Here is a 20,639-nt window from a genome sequence, read left to right as displayed (position 1 = left end):
CTTTGTGTGTATGTCTGTTTGTCTGTACAAAAAACCTGCAGATTGAAAACAACGTTAATCAACTTTATTAAAATGCTTAATTAGACAATTAAATGACAAACATAATACCAAACAGTAATTAAACAGAACAAAACAGTTAATAGGTAGAAACAAATCAAACTGATATCATATAATTAGTGGCGATGAAGGCCGACTGTTGAATCGCCTCATGAACATAGAACACTCTTTCCTGTGTCTTGGCCGAAAAGTTGCATTTGAAGACCCAGCAAAGACTAACAGCCAACTGCAAACTAGCAATGTTAGATAGCACTATACATATAAAAACACTCAGAGGAACAGATTTGTTGTTAAGTGGGTTGTACGAGGGATTTTTTGGCATTTATAAATTTTATCGTAGGTACGAACAAAATTTTCAACAGATAGACTTCATCCACAGGGGGAGTTGTCACATTCTCTTGACCACCTCACATATTAGTCATGGACTGCTTTGCTTTATAAAGATGGTTTGTAGCATAGGACTTCATGTCAAACCATTCACTCTTTATGTCTGTAACTCTTATGATGAAACGTCATTGTATTATTAATAGTTTCTAATAGTTTTTGATTCTCTAATATGATTACTGACTGCTAAAGTTTTTGTCAGGTGATTTATGACAAGAGGAGTTGAAGCTCAGCAGTGTGAAATTCATTTTTTGTGAATGAAACTTGCCCACAAACATACTGCAACAGTATCAGGTAGCCTTGCATGGTCAATTATGCTTATGATATAATCGTACAAACAACAGGTGACATTCATGATGAACTGATTAATTTACTTCAGGTTTGTGTAAGAGAGTTTTGGTGAATCCGACTTGGAACAAACTTCACAGAAACAAAATAAGAGAGGTTTAGGATATATACAGTAAATTCGATTTGTTTTAAACAGAAACTTCAGAAAATAATTTGACGTGATAGTCAACAATTATTAGACTCTAATTGTCATGATTATTAAGAAAGTGAAAGTTATTCATCATCATACTCTCAATCTTTGGTTTTCACTGATATTGGTATACAGGAGTCATCATCACTGGAGCAGGCTGATGCACGTTCACGTTTGTAATGTTGACGACAGTGGGAGTTTTTTCGCGATGTCTTAACTCACGATGCATCTGACACCAGTTGCACCACCCGCAGAAACAGGAAACTGCGATGTCCTTACAGAGAGAACCCTGCAGAGAACCAAAGATTTTTTTTTTGGTTAATTCGACATTGCATCCCTTTTATTAAAGTTGTCATATGAAATCCAGTATTCATCAACTTTAAAGCATCATACCTTGATACCATATCTATTTCGCATGGCAGCCCTTAAGGACAGGCCTGCAGGAGGCGCCGCAAACAGAGGTATCCCCAAGGCTGATAATATGGCAGGGCTGCATATGTCACATAATGGGAGACAACGGTTCTCTCCAAATCTTCCTGAAACTGTGCAGGCAAGGCAAGGGCAGCACCAGAAACCATAGCAACCTGAAAAACACAGAGATATAACAACAGAGTTGTCTTACTAAAGAAGACCTTTAAAGATACAGTATGTAACATTTCTGCATTAAAATGTCTAAAAACGACCATACCTATATTATATATTTTTATGAGTTGTGTTCTTACACTAACCCAAATGTTCCCACCAAATGTCAAACTCAGAGATATCTGTTATTTTATTTTCAGACAAGGCGTGTTGCCCGTCAGTGGCATAATATAACCACAGACTGTATGGAATGCCGTTTTATTCAGAATTAAATAAATGAATAAATACATAAATAAATGAATAAATACATGAATAAATAAATAAATATGCCTTTGAAATACATCATGAAATAAATGAGGCAATAAATACATAAATAATTAAATAAATTTAATTATTTCATGGTACTTTTATTTCATAAGTCCACATTTATTTATTTCAAGAGACTTTTATATCATATTTTCCTAATGCCACATTTATTTATTTCCCTCTCTTATATGCAAATCAGGGGGCGTGGTTCTCTCTCACATTCAGAACAGAGCCGTAGGCAAAAAAAGGCTGGCGCAGTTTGCAGTACTTACCCAGTGCACCATCACCTATTCTGGGGTAACTAGACCACCAACTAGCGCTGACCTGACGGAGCACCACGACCGGCAGTTTGCGGTGCTCTGTACCCAGCCCATAGTCACGTATTCTGGGGTAACTAGACCACCAACTAGCTGACCTGACAGAGCACCACAACAGGCAGCTCACGGTGCTCTGTCCGATGCGGGTTGACACGACATTAGCTGAGGCGTTGTTAAGTGAGCTAGCGGGCAAACGACTGCTCTAATTCACATTAAACTGAACATTTCCGTTGAAGGTGAAGTGAGACAAGGTGAATGGGAATTTTTCTCAAAGAGAAACGGGTATCTCTCTCTCTCCCCCGCCTGTGCCTGCTGCGCTGTGGCCGTGTGTGTGTGTGTGTGTGTGTGTCTGAGAGACCTCCAGCTTACATTGGGTTCTCTGAGCGACTAGTTAGCGGCCCCGGCAGGTGCTAGCTGGCTGTCGCATCACTATATGGAGCTTCTCAACTCCGAAAACTTTGAAGCAAATTGTCAATTCGGCAACGATTTTCGCAAGACTGCCTATATTCGAAATCTAAATTTCTTGCCTAAAACGTTCTCAGAAGTGAATTTAGTGATGAATAAGATGGCGAAAATTGTTAAAATTGTCCTGTTGTTGGTCTGCCAAAGAAATCCCATTCACCTTGTTCTGAATGTGAGAGATAACCACGCCCCTCGATTTGCATATAAGAACTGGAAATAAATAGAGGGAAATAAATAAATGTGACATTAGGAAATAAAAGTCCACAGAAATAAATGTGGATATACAAAATAAAAGTCTCTTGAAATAAATAAATGTGGACTTATGAAATAAAAGTAATTAAATTTAATTATTTATGTATTTATTGCCTCATTTATTTATTTCATGATGTATTTTAAAGGCATATTTATTTATTTATTCATGTATTTATTAATTAATTTATGTATTTATTAATTTATCTAATTCTGAATAAAACGAAATTCCATAAGACAGCCGTTACTCATAACACTCAAATAAATGTCACAGAAAAAAGTACTCATAACCGTAATACTGCTTTTTTTTTCTACACGCAGCATCATTTTGTGATTGATTTCATTCCACTTTTGTAATTTTTTTTTTTTTTTTTTTTTTTTTTTTTTTTTTTTTTTTTTTTTTTTTTTTTTTTTTTTTTTTTTTTTTTTTTTTTTTTTTTTTTTTTTTTTTTTTTTTTTTTTTTTTTTTTTTTTTTTTTTTTTTTTTTTTTTTTTTTTTTTTTTTTTTTTTTTTTTTTTTTTTTTTTTTTTTTTTTTTTTTTTTTTGCGTAATTCTTCCCGGCATAGAAAGACCTGGTGACAACAGCCTCGGGACATATAGCTAGCTAGTTACCGTTAGCCCCCAGTCAGCTAGCTATAAGCCAGCCATTTTCATTACAGCAATCCCCCCGGCCAGCACTTATCTCTAGTGCCTGGTGCTTACGACGCTAACGGCAGTTTAATGAAGCATCGGGAAACCGACCATATCAGACCCAGCACCCGAGTCACAACAGCGGCCATCCAAATGTTAGCTAGCTAGCTAGTCTCCAATAGCGCTACCGCTGTCCGTGCCGAAAATCTCCTCCCTGCCGAATTTCTTTAGCTGTCTTTACGGTTAGCTAAATCAACCCGACAAAAGGTGGGTTATAACCAAAAGCACCAAAACAAAAAATTAAGATTACAGAAAAGTGAAAGGGGAGATCATTCCGGGCAGCTGGGAGATGTTGTGCTGCTGCACAACAGGCATTGAACGTCCTCGCCGTCGTGGAGATTCCCCCAGCAATCCCCACCCTCACCCGTCTCTCAGCCTCGTTGAGTAGCTAGCTAGCTAGCTTTACAACAAACCCCGGGCGCCCCGGTGTTGAAACCATCCAAAAGGTGACATTGATATATATATTTTGTGTTTTAGCTGCTGGCTAATGCTAGCTTGCTGGCTCACTAGCTAACTGGTCAGCTACCAATACAAATGGAATGATTTTATTTTTTAATTATGTTGGGGAAACTGCAGCTATTTTATTAGAATAACATGAATAAACATGAATAAACTTGAATGGGTAAACTCGTCCTTGAACAGATGCATTCTAACCAGCGAAAGTGTTTAACACTAAAAACTACAACTCCCATAATTGCACGCAACTTCCCAACGTCATCAAAAGTCCGTGTTTACCATCCATTGTTTTGGTTGAGAGACCCCTAGCGGCAGAAAGTTACATAATATTAAAGGGGAAATTTTAAAGCATTTTCAGGTTCATACTTGTATTGTGTGTTTGTACTAGGACATGTTTACATGCTTTAATGTTAAAAAAACACTTTATCTTACTCATACTGCCCATGACTGCGGCTACTGTATTAACCCTCTGTCTGAGATGCACTGTTGGAGCGCCTGTCTCTTTAAGCCCCTCTCCCGAGAAAGCCCAGTCTGCTCTGATCGCCCACTGTGTTTCCTGGAATCTCCGCTCCGCTTTTTGTTTTACTAGTTGCAGCTGGAGCTACTGTAACAGAGTATATAGCAGGACTTTGTATCATGAAAAATCACAAATAAAGGCATCTAAACCAAACGCTACACAACCGGACATGTCCCAGCATGTGACCCGAAATTGGGGAGATATGATACAGCTATCTGGCGCTAGCATGCAGCTACTTATTAGTTAGCAGTAGGCTAACGTTTGATTGTAATGGAACGAAGCAGCACTTTTTACTGTAAAAAATCTTAGATAAATGCTTCTGAACTAAATACTACCCAACTGGACATGTTTCAGCAGTAATGCAACCCGAAATTGGGGAGAATTTAACAACAATAAATACTGAGGTAAATGTGTTTACCTCATTATTTGAAAATCTGACATTATAACATTGTAGATATTACAGAAAATACAGAAAAGCATAATGTGTCTTGATTCTTACAAGTACTTGAGCTTTCAAAGCAGTCACAGAGACCACTGCTCCAGTCTTGTGCTGCCATTGGATGTTGGACTTCTTCAGCCACACACAGTGAACAATGAACCTGTTAACACACATAAATCAGAGCTCAATGGGAAGTTTACCAGGGCTCTTTCAGTTAATCTAAGATAGAAATACTATACTATGACTTTTTAATAACTTTTTTTGACAAACCTTACTATGAGTTTTTAATGGCTTTTTTAGACTCTTATTTTTCAACAAAACTTATTTGGTCAACCAGTGAATTATCACTGCAGACTCTGACCCAGATTCAATTAACAGTCTGGGCTTGCCCTACTCATGATGCTTTTTTGACACACCATACTGTGATTATTTTTGACATTCCATACTATGACTTTTTTATGACTTTTTTCTGACATATATATATATATATATATATATATATATATATATATATATAATATATATATATATATACACTTTTGATATACTTAACATTCTATATTATGGCTTTTTATATCACTTTTTTTTACATACTATACTTAGATTTTTTTTCCGACATACTATACTATGACTTTTTGATATACTATACATTGACTTTTTTATTACTTTTTTCAATATACTATAGTATGACTTTTTTATTACTTTTTTGACATACGACTTTGTTATCACTTTTTCCGACATAAATACTGTGACTTTTTTATATAATATACAAAACATAATAATTAAGTATAAGAAGTAGTATTTTTTTGCAAACTATACAGGACCACATTCTGATGAAGTGAATACATTAAGCAATATGTTAGTTATATTTCATATTATGTAGAATACTGTTTTCTGATAAGTACAATTAATCAAGAGTACAGCAGTCAGACGAGAGGTATATTTTATTACCAAAAAGGCCAGTTTTATAAAAATGTAGCATGAATCAGATCAAATGATAATACAATTTTAATCCTAATAACCTCATTTGACCCTTCTCCACGTTCTAGCTGTACTTTGAAGATGAGGAGAAGGAGACATTCTACCAATTAAACCCAGAGATGTCGCTTTTAAAAGTGTTGCAGCATAAAAGGTACATCCATTGAGATAAAGTCTTTTTTTAAGTTTTCTTGACATTTTTATGAAATACTATACCATAACATTTTTTGGGGTTCTTTTATGACGTACTATACTATGCCTTTTTATGACATACTATACTGTAACAAATATATCATGTGAAGCACTTTGTGACTTTGTCTGTAGGAGGTGCTATATCAAATAAACTTATTATTATGACTTTTTAAGACTTTCTTATACTATGACTTTTATTGTGAAATACTATACTAGAATTTTTTTAGTGTAATAGTGTGATTTCTTTTTTATTGATGTCACCAATAATTCTTAGATTTTGATTAGCTGACAGGTGTTTATCATTTTTCTGTAATTTACATAGTAATTGACATTTTAACCAGTACATCTTTTTTGGTCTTATAAGGCCCCTATCTTATTAAGAACCATGCAAATTACATCAAATAAAATATTTTCCTGCTTTCAGCTCTTGGTGTTTCCTTGTAAGCATGCAAACAGTGATTTAAAGACAAATTATATGAATGATCTCTATTGTCATATATTTCTGCTTCTGTAATCCAGTACAGTTAAGAAACGTTTATCAGAGGAAATTATCTGTGAATATATGTTGTCTCTATACTAATGCTGCGTTCCAGACACAATTTTTAGCTAGTAAGTTACGACTTCAAGTCACGACTCACGACTTGGTAGCGTTCCAGGTAAAGTCATGACAAACCCTTCTAGCTAGCGGCTACCTAACATTGATGTTAGCTAGCGCTAGCTGATACTAGCGATTTCTAGTCGGCGACATATTTTGGGCTTCATTTAATAAACATAACCTGTAGTAGTACACGATCGCATGTGCATTGTTTTGATTACAATGTGCAGAATTAGTTTATGTTGCCTATTTATGTCTATTTATTTCTATGTGTCACCGTTAATCACTGGTGTCTTTACAGCATCAACAGGGGTCGACATTGTTGTTTATGTGTGGGTGTGACGTCAAAAACTGTAACTGGGAGTACAATGATCTGGTACGAGATCATGGGTAGTAAGATACAGGTTTGACTGCCATTCGAGGGCACTTTCACGGGTAGAAAGTTGTGAAAACATGGGTTACAGGTTGCCTGGAACGCAGCATTAGTCCCTTGACATTCCTTTCCTGTAAATCTGTATTTCCTGTTCCGTCAACAGGTTTTTTGTCAAGGCAGGCACATGACTTTTTAATGTTTTTTTTTTTTTACATACGTACTATGACTTTTTTTATCCATTTTTTCGACATGCTGTGACTTTTTTATCACTTTTTCGACATATACAGTACAGGCCAAAAGTTTGGACACACCTTCTCACTCAATGTGTTCCTTTTTATTTGCATGACTATTTACTTTGTAGATTCTCACTGAAGGCATCAAAACTATGAATGAACACATATAGAATTATGTACTTAACAAAAAAGTGTGAAATAACTGAAAAAATGTCTTATATTTTAGATTCTTCAAAGTAGCCACCCTTTGCTTTTTTTGATACAATGCAAACCTTTGGTGTTCTCTCAATGAGCTTCATGAGGTAGTCACCTGAAATGTTTTTCACTTCACAGGTGTGCTTTGTCAGGGTTAATTAGTGGAATTTTATCCCTTATTAATAAAAAAGCAAAGGGTGGCTACTTTGAAGAATCTAAAATATAAGACATGTTTTCAGTTATTTCACACTTTTTTGTTAAGTACATAATTCCATATGTGTTCATTCATAGTTTTGATGCCTTCAGTGAGAATCTACAATGTAAATAGTCATGCAAATAAAAAGAAAACACATTGAATGAGAAGGTGTGTCCAAACCTTTGGCCTGTACTGTATATATACCATGACCTTTTTCCGATAAACTATACTATGCTTTTTTTAAACAATCTATACTATGACTTTTTTCAACATACTATACTATGACTTTTTTATCACTTTTTTGGACGTACTATACTTTGACTTTTTTTCGATGTACATTACTTTTTATCACTTTTTTCGACATACTATACTATGACTTTTTATGATTTGTTTTCAATATACTATGCTATGATTTTTTAAAACATTCTATACTATGACTTTTTCGATATACCATACTATAACGTTTTTCGACATACTATGCTAATACTGTTTTCAGCATAGTCCTTGGTGAAACAGTGGCTCCGTGGTTTACATTGCTCCAACAGACTCTGACCCATGTTCGATTCCCAGTGCGGGCTGGCCCTTTCCGTGATGCTTTATACAACATACTATACTATGAATTTTTAATTATTTAATATACTATGACTTTTTTATGACTTTTCTTCGACATAATATACTATGACTTTTCAATGGCTTTTTTCGACATACTATACTATGATTTTTATGATTTTCTATGACATAATATACTATGACTTTTTATGACTTTTATGACATTCTATACTGTCTTTTATGACTTTTTTCATGACATACTATACTATGATTATTTGTGGCATACTATAGCAAGTTTTTATGGCATAATATAGTATGTCTATTATAACTTTTTAATGACATTTTTAAGAAATACTATACTCTAACTTTTTATATATAATCCAACAGTATATCCCACTATTAATTCATACAGTATGGTCCTAAAACAATCCCACCGGTGATATTTAAAGGAGGCCTGTTTTTGTGGTAAGGTTAATGCTTATTGACAAAAACTGTTGCATGTGGCCGACACAAAGAAAGTGAAAATCTATCTTTTTGATCTGCAGAAACCCCACTTCTCTTCATTTTATAGGTTAACTTTAACATTATGCCATTACATTGTCACATAACTGTTTAAAGATGAACAGGATAAAGAAGTCTTATTAGCTAACTTTAAAGGTCTTACCTGATGGAGTTGGACACCCTGGCGACTCTGAAGCTGTAAAACGACTAAAAGTCTTTTGGAATGTCTTGGATTATAAATGCCGTCTTGTGCGTCATCAACTGCTTGACACAAAAAATGCTGTAAAACCTGAATCCATTCACTCAAAGAAATTAAAACAAAACTACTGTACATGCTTAGAATAGCATGTCCGTCGTTTTATTATTAGATTCAATACAAAATGTTACTCTATTCCATTTACACAGAGAAACTGTATATGGTTGAAATGTTCCAAAATGGAAACATTCCCATTTTGTTTGTTTGATTACAGGACAGTTATTATCATTCCATTGCCACTTCCATTGCTCAGTTAAGAGAAGATAAACTGATGAAGCATTTTTAACCTGAAGCATTTCAGAAGTCTTGTACATTGTCATTAAAGCTTCTCTGTGGCAAATTTAAAAACATCTGACTTTGGCTCTCCCCTAAAGACGCTGCAAGGCTTACCCAGGATTTAACTCTTGGTGACAAGAACTTGACCGAAAAAGCTAACAGGACAAAAGCATCCATCAGGCGAGAAGAGTTTCTGACATTTAATGACAGTTGAGGCCTTATAAACACAAAACTGTTCTCTTGTCAGTAGCAACATGAGCCTCTTCATAAACATATTGGGTCCTCTTGTTATCACTGATAGAAGAGTGATATGTTGTGCAGTAATGTGAAACTCACTAACATTATTAGATTTGTATATAGAAATGCAATGACTTTGGACTTTGTAGTGTCTGTTTAAAATAAACACGTTTTACAAAAATGTAAAGAATAAGAATTTAATTATCATTTTCTTATTTCAACCATTACACATTACAAGATGAAAAATTAAAACAATTTCTAGCAATAGGTTAGAAAGTAGAATTTATAAAACTATGTATAATATACAGTAAGTCACAGTTTAAAGCTGGGTGGATTTCTTCAGTATCCAATTGAAGTTAGCAAGAACACAGCAGCTTTCACATCACTAAAACAAACAAACAAACAAACACAATCTCACTCACAGAGAACAGCCAATAGGAATGCTCTCTCTCTCTCAAATGACCTGTGATTGGTGTCACAGGATAGATTTTCTAAAGCCTACAATAGAGCCAAGAGGAGATGCAGAAGTCTAGTTTTCTCTCAGAACACTTGAATTACAATATGCTGAAAGATTATTATGGCATTTTTGCCCAACGACACCAAAACAAATTGCCTACCCCAACTTTATGTGACTTTATATAGTGACTTTATACGAGTTCCTAAATGATTTTTTGTGCCCTTGGTTTTGTAAACTTCTTGGTGGACAAGCTTTCTTTCATATTTAAGAAATCTCTGCAGTGTGAAATTCTTTTATAAACAGGGAAACTAAAATTTAAATCGTTTGACCATTAAATCGTTTGATTTTGGTAAATCTATATTTGGAACTGTATTAAGTATCACTGTAATTAGACTACAATTGTTGAAAATGCCTGAGCAAGGGTATGTGCAGGCCTCTGTAATAACTGAATCAGTAGGCTACATTCAGCATCATGTTCTCTGATTGGCACATTGTGTTTCTGTCTGAATCTCCTAGAACCCATCACCTTTAGGGATGTTCAGTGTTCTTGTTGTGCGTGTAGTGTGATGTTCCTTCGAGTTGCTGTTTTTGTGCAGTGTGACTCAATCAAAGTAGGTTACTGTAGCTGTTATATTGATTTATGTAGAAACTGTAAGTATATGCTTTATTTGTAGATTGCACTGTAAAAATCTCTAAATGTACGTTAAGATCCTACCTGTATATTGTGCTTATTAACAGTCTTTTGGTGACTATTTGTCACTATATGACTATATAGTGCCCTCTGTTGGGTTTTAGGATAAACTGCACTGTGATGTTGCTGAGTAGTACCAGACAGTCCCCCCAGAAAAACGTGATTCAATGCATAATCAGCCAAAGTCCGCATATTCATGTGGGGGCCGCATTTTATTTTAATGTTATGAAGTGACGTAATTACGCGACGTGAACATCATCGTAAAGCAGGTGTTGGAGGTTGAATTTGACATGTACTTTGAGTCTCTTAAGTTGGTATCCAATAAGAAAGCTATCTTAATATCTGATGTCTACTCAAATTTCTTTGTTTAAGTGCTCCTGCTGTCTATATTATTAACAATTTTTGAAAGTCTGTCTCTTTTGTATCTTTTATTATCTCTGTTTAGACTATTACTTTTATTTTTACTTTAATATTATATTATTTGTATATATTGTTGTATCTTATTTGTTTATTTATTGCAATGACTGAATATCTGTAAACTACTTTTGGAAATTAAGTTTAAAAAAAAGCAGGGTGTTGGGGGAATCACTTTTTCTTCACTTTTTCATCGAACCGCAGTTTTTGCAAGTTCCCGCATTTTTTGCAAGTTCCCGCATTTTTTGCAAGTTCCCGCACTTTCATCTCATAAAATTGCATAAATATCCCGCGTATTCCATCGCATTTTTTAAGAAAACGTGCCTCATAATCAAGGATTTTTGCCCGCAACAATCACAAAAAAACTCCTGACTGACCAGAGCCCGTATACGGAGAGCCTGTTCACCCCCATTAAGCCCCATTGTACCGAATTTGGTTGCAGTTCCACCAGAGTTTGTCTCTTTCGCCTTTCGACTGTCATTGAGAAATCTCAGATTGGATTGTAGTTTTTGCAAGTTCAACATGGATTATAGGTCGAAAATTGAATGAATGAGTACTTATGTTGTTTCAATTTCTTACAGGTTGAGTCGTTGTTGCCCATAACACGCTAGCATTCTGCTGATGAATGCTGATTGGTCAGTGAAGGACTGATTACGATCAGTGATCCTGCTCGATGGCATCTGATGCGGAACCAGAATGTCAGAGTACATATTTCGGCGTGGTCTTTAAAACATTAGCAAACCTCTTTCTAGCACGTGTACTGACAGGTAGAGCCTAACCTGTCAAGGAAGTGACTCAGAGCTTGCCGTAAAGCAGTATCTCTGGCCGTACGATGTGTATGATAAGGCTTTTTAGAGCAAAAAAGCGACTTTAAAAAAATCTAACACCCAGCAGTGTGTATTTTCTTAGGACGTTTTCACACATGAAAGTCCGACCCAAGGTCCGGACCAAGGTTCATGGTTTTGTTACATTGTATACATTTGATTCGGTAAGTTTTGGTTTCACACTGCAGTTATGCAAGCGCACTAAAGATCTATATGTGACAAACCTACGTCCTGCTGTCATCACATACGTGAGTTACTTCTCCAGATACTTAGAATTGATTGGTTTGTTAACGGACTTCCCCGTCCTCTCGTATCCTCTCTCTAGGGGTGACCCCGAATAGTCGAAGATTCGATGCATCGATATGCGGAGCCTGATTCGACCACCAATCTCACAGTCGAATCTTCGCGGGTGTTATTATGAAACGAGGATCATACCATTTTGGCAATATGGGGGTGCTCAATGTCTAATTTCATACAGAACTACTGGTTTTGTACAGTTATATTAAGTTATATACAGCCTTTAATTATGATAATGCTGTAAAAAAAAAAAGGTGAAAAGAAAAAAGCGTTCAATAAATATTTTTTACGTACGTGTGTGTAAATCCAACCACCCTTGTGACAGATTTAAGTTTCACTTTCCCTGATCCGTGACAGACGAGGAGCATCTTGGCGGCAGGGATTAACGTTACTTAACAATGTCTGGAAAAAGAAAATCTAAAGCGTGGATGCACTTTGAAATGGTAAAATATGATCCAAAAAAAGTTATATGCATGTTGTGCCAACAGCTCATGTCCTACCACTCGTCAACAACAAACATGGCTTTCCACTTAAAACGGGTAAGTTTATTACCAATAAAGACGGTTCACTCTTTCATATATAATGGCGCTTTTAATTTACGAATAGCTATATCATATGTTGGGACTTCAGACTGACGACGGCAGTTCATCTAGTAGTAGTACCGGAGCTGCGCCAAAACTAACTCGAAGAAAGCTAGATTTGAGACCGCCATTGTCTGAGAAAAAGTAAAGAGAAATCACGGACAAAATTGCAGAGTTTATTGCGCTCGACATGAGGCCAGTGAATGTTGTGGACGGTGAAGGTTTTAAAGAATTAATGCGCCCACTTGAGCCAGGATACACAGTTCCCAAAAGAGAGACGGTTATGCATGCGGTGGATGCAAAATACGTGTCCATAAAATTGTTTTATCCTCCTGCTGACTAGTGTCGTGCCCCTCCCAACCCATTCACACACACACATAGATGATTTGACTATCAGTCGACTATAGAAAGATTCGACAATTCTGATTCGAATGTGTAAATCCTTAGTGGGGGACACCCCTACCTCTCTCTATGTCGGAGTTTTTCCAACTGACTGCTGCTCTCTCCTACTGCCGCGGCTCTTTTTGTTTTGTTGTGATGTTGAGAAGCAAGACACGGGAACTTTCTTTCTGGAGCATTTATTCAGAGACAAACTGAAACCTACACTGTACATTTACTACCACTTAACAAATAAACTGCTGATATATTCTCTGCTGTGATAGCCGACAGCTGTCTTCTCTGAGCGCATTCACCGTCACTCTCTCTCTCTCTCTCTCTCTCACTAAGCACCGAGCTATTCCTTAAAGGAGCTTCCCCGGTCTTGTAACATGAGGAGAGCCTGTCAGAGCTTCTTGTATTTGCAGCGTATCTGGGTCTGGGAACTCACCATTGGCAGGGCTCAATCCGATAAACGGTTGTCTTTCAAATTCCCTCTGCACGTAATAGGATAGCGCTACAACCAAGCAAAGCAACGAAGAAGGTAGCGGAGCTAGTTGATAGATTAAACTTTTGCCGTATCTGGTCGGCAAAACTCTGAACACATCTTGCTTTTTTAAGAATGATTTCTGTGCCGTTCTTTTCTCAAAGAAAAGCTTAACTCCAAGTCTTCCAGAAGACCGCTGTTCCCAGCAGCAGCAGCCATAAGCCCCGCCCACCGACTCTATACACGATGTGATTGGCCTGACCATAGTTTGGTTTTTCCAGCTCGCAAGCCAACGGAGAGTGCCTAGACCCCCCTGGCTGCAAAATAAATTTGCTGCCACTAGGGTGCGTCTAGATTTCTAGGCTAGCACTCAGCTGGAAGGACTTTGTGAATACTCTCTGTTCCAGACTTCAACAGAGGATGCACTTTCTACAAAGACTTAGAGTATATGGAGTCGAACAAAAAATTATGTTGTTGTTCTATCTATTTTTCTAAAATACGGTATCACAGCCTGGTATGGTAACCTGATAGTACAGTCCAAATCACAGATCGCCCGTCAGGTACAGACAGCTATGAAGATTATGGGGGTCAAAAACCATCTGTCCCGCCAGACAATTTATGAGCAGTCGGTTATCAGACAGGCACAAAAAATAGTTTCCGATCCGACCCACATACTTCACCCAGAATTTCAGCTTTTACCCTCTGGTAGAAGATTCAGGGTTCCTAAACGCAGGCTAAACCGATATAAACACTCATTTGTGCCTATGTCCATTATGCTTATCAACACTAACATGTAGGCTTGCTGGGTTGTGCAATAAGTAGGTTATTGGGGTTATGTTAGTGGTGCAATACATGGACTGTTGTATTGTTCAATATGTCATTGTGTACTGCATATGGTTATGTGGACATATGTGGTTATGTGTCATTTGTGCAATATGTAGGCTGGAGCCTCCAGATATGAACATATTACACCAGTGTTATCCTTTCTCCACTGGCTCCCTGTTCATGCCAGAGCAGACTTTAAGGTGTTGCTGCTAACTTATAAAATATTAAATGGCCTGCGTTCTCAGATGACGGGTCTTCTGAGTGTCCCAAAGGTTAAAAAGAAGACAATTGGTGAACAGGCTTTTTCTTTCTGTGCACCGACATTGTGGAACAGTTTACCTCTGGACATCAGGCAGGCTTGTTCTGTTGAGGCTTTTAAAGCAAAGCTAATCCATCTGTTTACTGTTGTGTATGAGGTCTAATTTCTCTGTATGTTTTCCTGAGAGTCCGATTGTGTGTTTATTTTTGTTTTAGTTATTTGAAATGTTTTTAAATTGTATTTTCTATGCTCTGTACAGCACTTTGATTTGAAAGCGCTTTACAAATAAATGTATTATTATTATTATTTGGGTTGTGCATTATGCCATTTGTGCAATACATAGGCTATTGGGGTTGTGCAATATGTTAGTTGTGCAATTCGTAGGCTATTGGGGTTGTGCAATATGTTAGTTGTGCAATACGTAGGCTATTGGGGTTGGGCAATATGTTAGTTGTGCAATATCTCATTGTGCAAGGGCTGTGCTACACTTATTGCGGAGAATGCAGCCGACAGGGTTGTTCAATTAAAGAATGCCAATGAAAGGAGTAGTTAATGTGCTTACTATATAGGTACCTGTCTAATGTATATGAAAGCATGTTTTGTGTTGCATGAGAGCATGTGTTGAGAGATTCTTATTTTCTGTATTTTGTGTTGTCTTTGTAAAGCTGCGGAATGGACAGAGTCCAAAACAAATTTCCCTTTGGGGACAATGAAGTGTATCTTATCTTATCTTATGTTATATCAAATAAACCTATTATTATGACTTTAAGACTTGCTTATGACTTTCTTATACTATGACTTTTCTTTAGGAGTTTTTATGAAATACTATACTAGGATTTGTTTGAGTGTAATAGTGTGATTTCTTTTTTATATATGTCACCAGTAATTCTTAGATTTTGATTAGCTGACAGGTGTTTATCATTTATACAAGGATTGTAAAAACCTGCAAATCTTGGGACTTTTAAAACACAAAATTCTCTTTTCAACCCCAGAAGATTGAATTTTTTCTTTGAAAAAGACATGATGATAAATATGTATGTCTCCAGTGGTCAAGAGCAAGACACATTGTTTGACACCAAATATCAAACTAAAATAAAACTAGTTAATAAAAATAAGATCTCTAAATGTGGATTCTTTGTGTGTATGTGTATGTCTGTGTTGTCTGTACAAAAAACTTCAGATTGAAAACAGCGTTAATCAACTTCATTAAAGTGCTTAATTAGAGAATTACCTAACAGTAATTAAACAGAACTAAACAGTGAATAGGTACAAACAAATCAAACTGATATTATATAATAAGTGGCGATGAAGGCCGTCTGTTGTGTCGCCTCATGAACATAGAACACTCTTTCCTGTGTCTTGGCCAAAAAGTTGCATTTGAAGATCCAGCAAAGACTACAGCCAACTGCAAACTAGCAATGTTAGAAAGCACTATACATAGTCATAAAAACACTCAGAGGAACAGATTTGTTATTAATTGGGTCATACGAGGGATTTTGTGGTATTTATCAATTTTCTTGTAGGTATGAACAAAATTCTCAACAGATAGACTTCATCCACAGGGGGAGTTGTCACATCCTCTTGACCACCTCACATGGACTGCTTTGCTTTATAAAGATGGTTTGTAGCATAGGACTTCATGTCAGACCATTCACTCTTTATGTCTGTGACTCTTATGATGAAACGTCATTGTATTATTAATAGTTTCTAATAGTTTTTATTCTCTAATATGATTACTGACTTCTAAAGTTTTTGTCTGGTGATTTATAAGAAGAGGACTTGAAGCTCAGCAGTGTGAAATTCATTTTTGTGAATGAAACTACCCACAGACATCTTGCAACAGTACCAGATAGTCTTACATGGTCAATTATGCTTATGATATAATCTCCCAAACAGGTGACATTCATGATGAACTGATCAATTTACTTCACGTTTGTGCATTTAAGAGAGTTTGGTGAATCCAACTTAAAACGAACTTCACAGTAACAAAATAAGAGAGGTTTAGCATATATACAGTAAATAATTTTATTTTTTTTAACCTTCCGTTGTCCTCGGGTCAAATTTGACCCATTTTCAAAAAGTTTCTTTATCAGAAATTTGGGTTTCTTTCAACCAAATTGTCAAAAAGAAATAACGTGGATGGTTCCATACAACTATAACTCTTCACAAGTAAAATAAATGATCAGTTCATTGTTTTCATTGAATTTGGGTGGTTTATTCAATTTTATTGCATTTGAAGAGATAAAAAGATTTATGAACGTTGAAAAAAGTAACAAAAATATTGGAAAAAGCTTAAAAAACATTGTGAAAGTGACAAAAACATAAAAAAAGTGACAACACATCGGAAACATCTTCAAATACATCGGGGAAAGCGACAAAAGTGTCAAAAAAGACAATGAAAAAGTTGAATTTATTTTTTCATTTTGACCCAGAAAAACAGAAAGTTGCATGGTCGACAAAAAGACAACACAAGGGTTAAACAGAAACTTCAGAAAATAATTTGACGCGATAGTCAACAATTATTAGACTCTAAATAAGAAACTGAAAGTTATTCATCATCATACTCTCAAGCTTTGGTTTTCACTGATATTGGTATACAGGAGTCATCATCATTGGAGCAGGCTGCTGCACGTTCACGTTTGTAACATTGACGACAGTGGGAGTTTTTTCACGATGTCTTAACTCACGATGCATCTGACACCAGTTGCACCACCCGCAGAAACAGGAAACTGCGATGTCCTTACAGAGAGAACCCTGCAGAGAATCAAATAATTTTTTTTTGTTAATTCGACATTGCATCCCTTTTATTAAAGGTCCCATGGCATGAAAATTTCACTTTATGAAGTTTTTTAACATTAATATGCGTCCCCCCCGCATGCCTATGGTCCCCCAGTGGCTAGAATTGGCGATATATGTAAATCGAGCCCTGGGTATCCTGCTCTGCCTTTGAGAAAATGAAAGCTCAGATGGGCCAATCTGGAATCTTTCTCCTTATGAGGTCATAAGGAGCAAGATTACCTCCCCTTTCTCGGCTTTGCCCACCCAGAGAATTTGGCCCACCATGAGAGAGAGACATCATGGCTCTCAAACGAGCAAAGTGGCAGTTGGTCAAGGCCACACCCCCACCCTCCACCTTGCCCCCTCCCCTCTCCTCCTCAATAGCTACAGACACAGAAATAGCACATACTAAGGAAAGCTCATTGTGGGACTGGCTCTAGTGGCTGTAATTCTGCACCAAGGCTGAATTTCGGGAAAGAAACTTCAGATATAGTATTAGGGGACCACTAAGGCCTATATAAAAGCATCCAAAGAGCACCATGTCATGGGACCTTTAAAGTTTCCATGTGAAATCCAGTATTCATCACCTTTAAAGCATCATACCTTGATACCATATCTATTTCGCATGGCAGCCCTTAGGGACAGGCCTGCAGGAGGCGCCACACACAGAGGTATCCCCAAGGCTGATAATATGGCAGGGCTGCATATGTCACATAATGGGAGACAACGGTTCTCTCCAAATCTTTCTGAAACTGTGCAGGCAAGGCAAGGGCAGCACCAGAAACCATAGCAACCTGAAAAACACGGAGAAACACCAACAGAGCTGTCTTACTAAATAACCTTTAAAGGAGAACTATTATAAAGCATTTTCAGGTTCATACTTGTATTGTGTGTTTGCACTAGGACATGTTTACATGCTTTAATGTTCAAAAAACACTTTATCTTACTCATACTGCCCATGACTGCGGCTCCTGTATTCCCCTCTGTCTGAGATGCACTGTTGGAGCGCCTGTCTCTTTAAGCCCCCATCCCGAGAAAGCCCAGTCTGCTCTGATCGCCCACTGTGTTTCCTGGAATCTCCGCTCCGCTTTTGTTTTACTAGTTGCAGCTGGAGCTACTGTAACGGAGTATATAGCAGGACTTTGTACCACAAATAAAGGCTTCTAAACCAACCATTACACAACCGGACATGTCCCAGCAGTAATGTCACCCAACATTGGGGAGAAATTATACAGCTATCAGCCGTTAACATGCAGCTACTTATTAGTTAGCAGTAGGCTAATGTCAGATTGTAATGGAACAAAGCAGGTTCAGGTTCAGGTTACTTTATTGGTACCCGTAGGTAAACTAGGTTTACAGTCTAAGAGGCAGGACATCCTTAAAACATTGAACCACCACATAACATGCAACATACAAAACATTAAAACATATAAAACAGACAGTAGAACATGGATAAAAAACAGTACATGACCACATTGACTTGTGCAGTTATATGCAGAAATTCTACAGCTATGACCAAGGTGCTTGTGCGTTGTGTGCAAGTAATTCTACAGTTTGTTTAACAGAGTGATTGCTGCTGGGACAAAACAGTTTTTAAATCTTGTAGTTCTACAACCAGGGACTATTAGCCTCCGTCCAGAGGGGAGATACTGGAATTCCAGATTCAAAGGGTGTATCTTCTAAGATGGCCATAGCTATCCGCTGTAGTTGTTTAGCATACGGGACTGCGGGGTGCCGCTGGGACTCACCAGTCAGCTTACTTGACCATCTTACAATTTGATTTAGGCGATTCTTGTGCTTAACTGAAACACACCCAAACCATGACGCTAAGGAAAAAGATATGATGGATTCGATAAACGCATGATAAAATAATGTCATCGTGGTCTTGTCTATGTGATGGTTGGAGTCCGGCTGGCTGTGAGTGTCTGTTTTTAATTTTTTCCCTCTTATATATTTTGCTGTCAGTTTGTGTTGGCTCTGCCTCTCTGTCTCTCTCTGTTTCCCCCCTCCCCTCCTGCCTGTGCCAGCCAGCTGATTGCACACACCTGCTCGCCTCCTCACTACCACTCCTCCCGCCGTACACACCTGCCGGTCATCAACTTCAATCAAGCCCAGTATATCAACCCCGGTTTGACTCACCATCTTCGCTTAATCGTTGCTCCTGTCTCATTGGTGACATATACCTCAAGCTCCTAGATACTAGCCTGTGTGTGTTCCTGCCTGTGCTTTTGTAACCTGTTTTTTGTCTTCTTGTTTCAGTTGCTACCTTTCCCGTCACCCAGCCTCCAGTCAGCTGGCCCCTCCATCCAGTCCCTCCCTCACGGTTCCTGCACCAGCCTTCCCCAGCTCTCGCCATTCCGCGCTTTAGTGCTTCCCCTGTCGATCTCTCAGCCCCAGTCTCTCTGTGTCTCTGTTCCCAGCTCCAGCCCCCGTGCCCGTGCTCTCCTCCCTGGCATCCACCTTCCCACTTCCCCATCCTCTTTCCCATTTTCCCAATAAAGTATCTTGTGCTGAGCTCTGCGTTTGGGTCCATTCTGTCCTAACCACAACAGTCTATATGAAAATGGTACAATTTTCTCAAGCAGTATAGACGCTGTTGTACTTTTTTGCAGACAGCTTCACAATTCTCCTGGAAATTTAATTTAGAGTCAATAATTGTCCCTAGATATCTATAGGATTCTACTTGATCCACTAGTTGACCATTTATAGGTATGGCCTCATATCCTAGAGTTTTACCGAAATCAATATACATATCCTTTGTTTTTGATATGTTCAATTGAAGGTGTGACTCCTCACACCACTGGACAAAGTCTTCAATTATTGGTCCATGGCCTCTGTCATTTTTATGGAGCAGGCTCACTATGACGGAGTTGTCCGCATACTTAATGACAGAGGTGGGTAGTAACGAGTTACATTTACTCCGTTACATTTACTTGAGTAAGTTTTTAAAAAAATTATACTTCTAGGAGTAGTTTTAAATCACTATACTTTTTACTTTTACTTCAGTAGATTTGTGAAGAAGAAACTGTACTCTTACTCTGCTACATAAGGCTACAACAAGCAGTCTCGTCACGTGACCATACTCAATCTCAGCGGCGGGACAGGTTAGCTTTACAGCCGCAGCAAAACAAA

General features: G+C 37.4%; 2 protein-coding genes across 3 annotated transcripts; both read right to left on the bottom strand.

The window, feature by feature from the left end:
- Positions 1-42: 42 nt before the first annotated feature.
- LOC120564965 (cornifelin-like) lies at positions 43-8,958 on the bottom strand. Its single transcript, XM_039810238.1, has 4 exons — positions 8,914-8,958; positions 4,999-5,098; positions 1,313-1,503; positions 43-1,208 (listed from the first exon to the last, which is right to left on the bottom strand). Exons 2-4 carry the CDS (start codon positions 5,054-5,056, stop codon positions 1,035-1,037), a joined length of 423 nt encoding a protein of 140 aa, XP_039666172.1. The 5' UTR covers positions 5,057-5,098; positions 8,914-8,958; the 3' UTR covers positions 43-1,034.
- An 8,081-nt stretch (positions 8,959-17,039) lies between these two features.
- LOC120564964 lies at positions 17,040-20,389 on the bottom strand. Of its 2 annotated transcripts, none has more exons than XM_039810237.1 (3): positions 19,256-20,389; positions 18,111-18,301; positions 17,040-17,483 (listed from the first exon to the last, which is right to left on the bottom strand). In XM_039810237.1, exons 1-3 carry the CDS (start codon positions 19,647-19,649, stop codon positions 17,310-17,312), a joined length of 759 nt encoding a protein of 252 aa, XP_039666171.1. In that variant the 5' UTR covers positions 19,650-20,389; the 3' UTR covers positions 17,040-17,309. The 2 variants fall into 2 exon arrangements, 1 of the variants encoding a protein (XP_039666171.1); XR_005640172.1 differs by having other exon boundaries at positions 17,043-17,483; positions 18,455-20,389.
- Positions 20,390-20,639: the final 250 nt, after the last annotated feature.

The sequence above is a fragment of the Perca fluviatilis genome, chromosome 9 (assembly GCF_010015445.1).
Source record: "Perca fluviatilis chromosome 9, GENO_Pfluv_1.0, whole genome shotgun sequence".
Classification (NCBI taxonomy): domain Eukaryota; kingdom Metazoa; phylum Chordata; class Actinopteri; order Perciformes; family Percidae; genus Perca; species Perca fluviatilis.
This window is presented reverse-complemented; position numbering and strand designations above follow the sequence as displayed.

Excerpts from the sequence above, each read along its gene's own strand:
- LOC120564965 (XM_039810238.1), bottom strand. The coding sequence starts at position 5,056 with ATGGCAGCACAAGACTGGAGCAGTGGTCTCTGTGACTGCTTTGAAAGC. Across the intron at positions 1,504-4,998 it reads CTTTGAAAGCTCAAGTACTT|GTTGCTATGGTTTCTGGTGC; the intron begins GTAAGAATCAAG and ends TGTGTTTTTCAG. Across the intron at positions 1,209-1,312 it reads GAAATAGATATGGTATCAAG|GGTTCTCTCTGTAAGGACAT; the intron begins GTATGATGCTTT and ends GGTTCTCTGCAG.
- LOC120564964 (XM_039810237.1), bottom strand. The coding sequence starts at position 19,649 with ATGGTGAGTCAAACCGGGGTTGATATACTGGGCTTGATTGAAGTTGAT. Across the intron at positions 18,302-19,255 it reads ATGGTCAAGTAAGCTGACTG|GTTGCTATGGTTTCTGGTGC; the intron begins GTGAGTCCCAGC and ends CGTGTTTTTCAG. Across the intron at positions 17,484-18,110 it reads GAAATAGATATGGTATCAAG|GGTTCTCTCTGTAAGGACAT; the intron begins GTATGATGCTTT and ends GATTCTCTGCAG.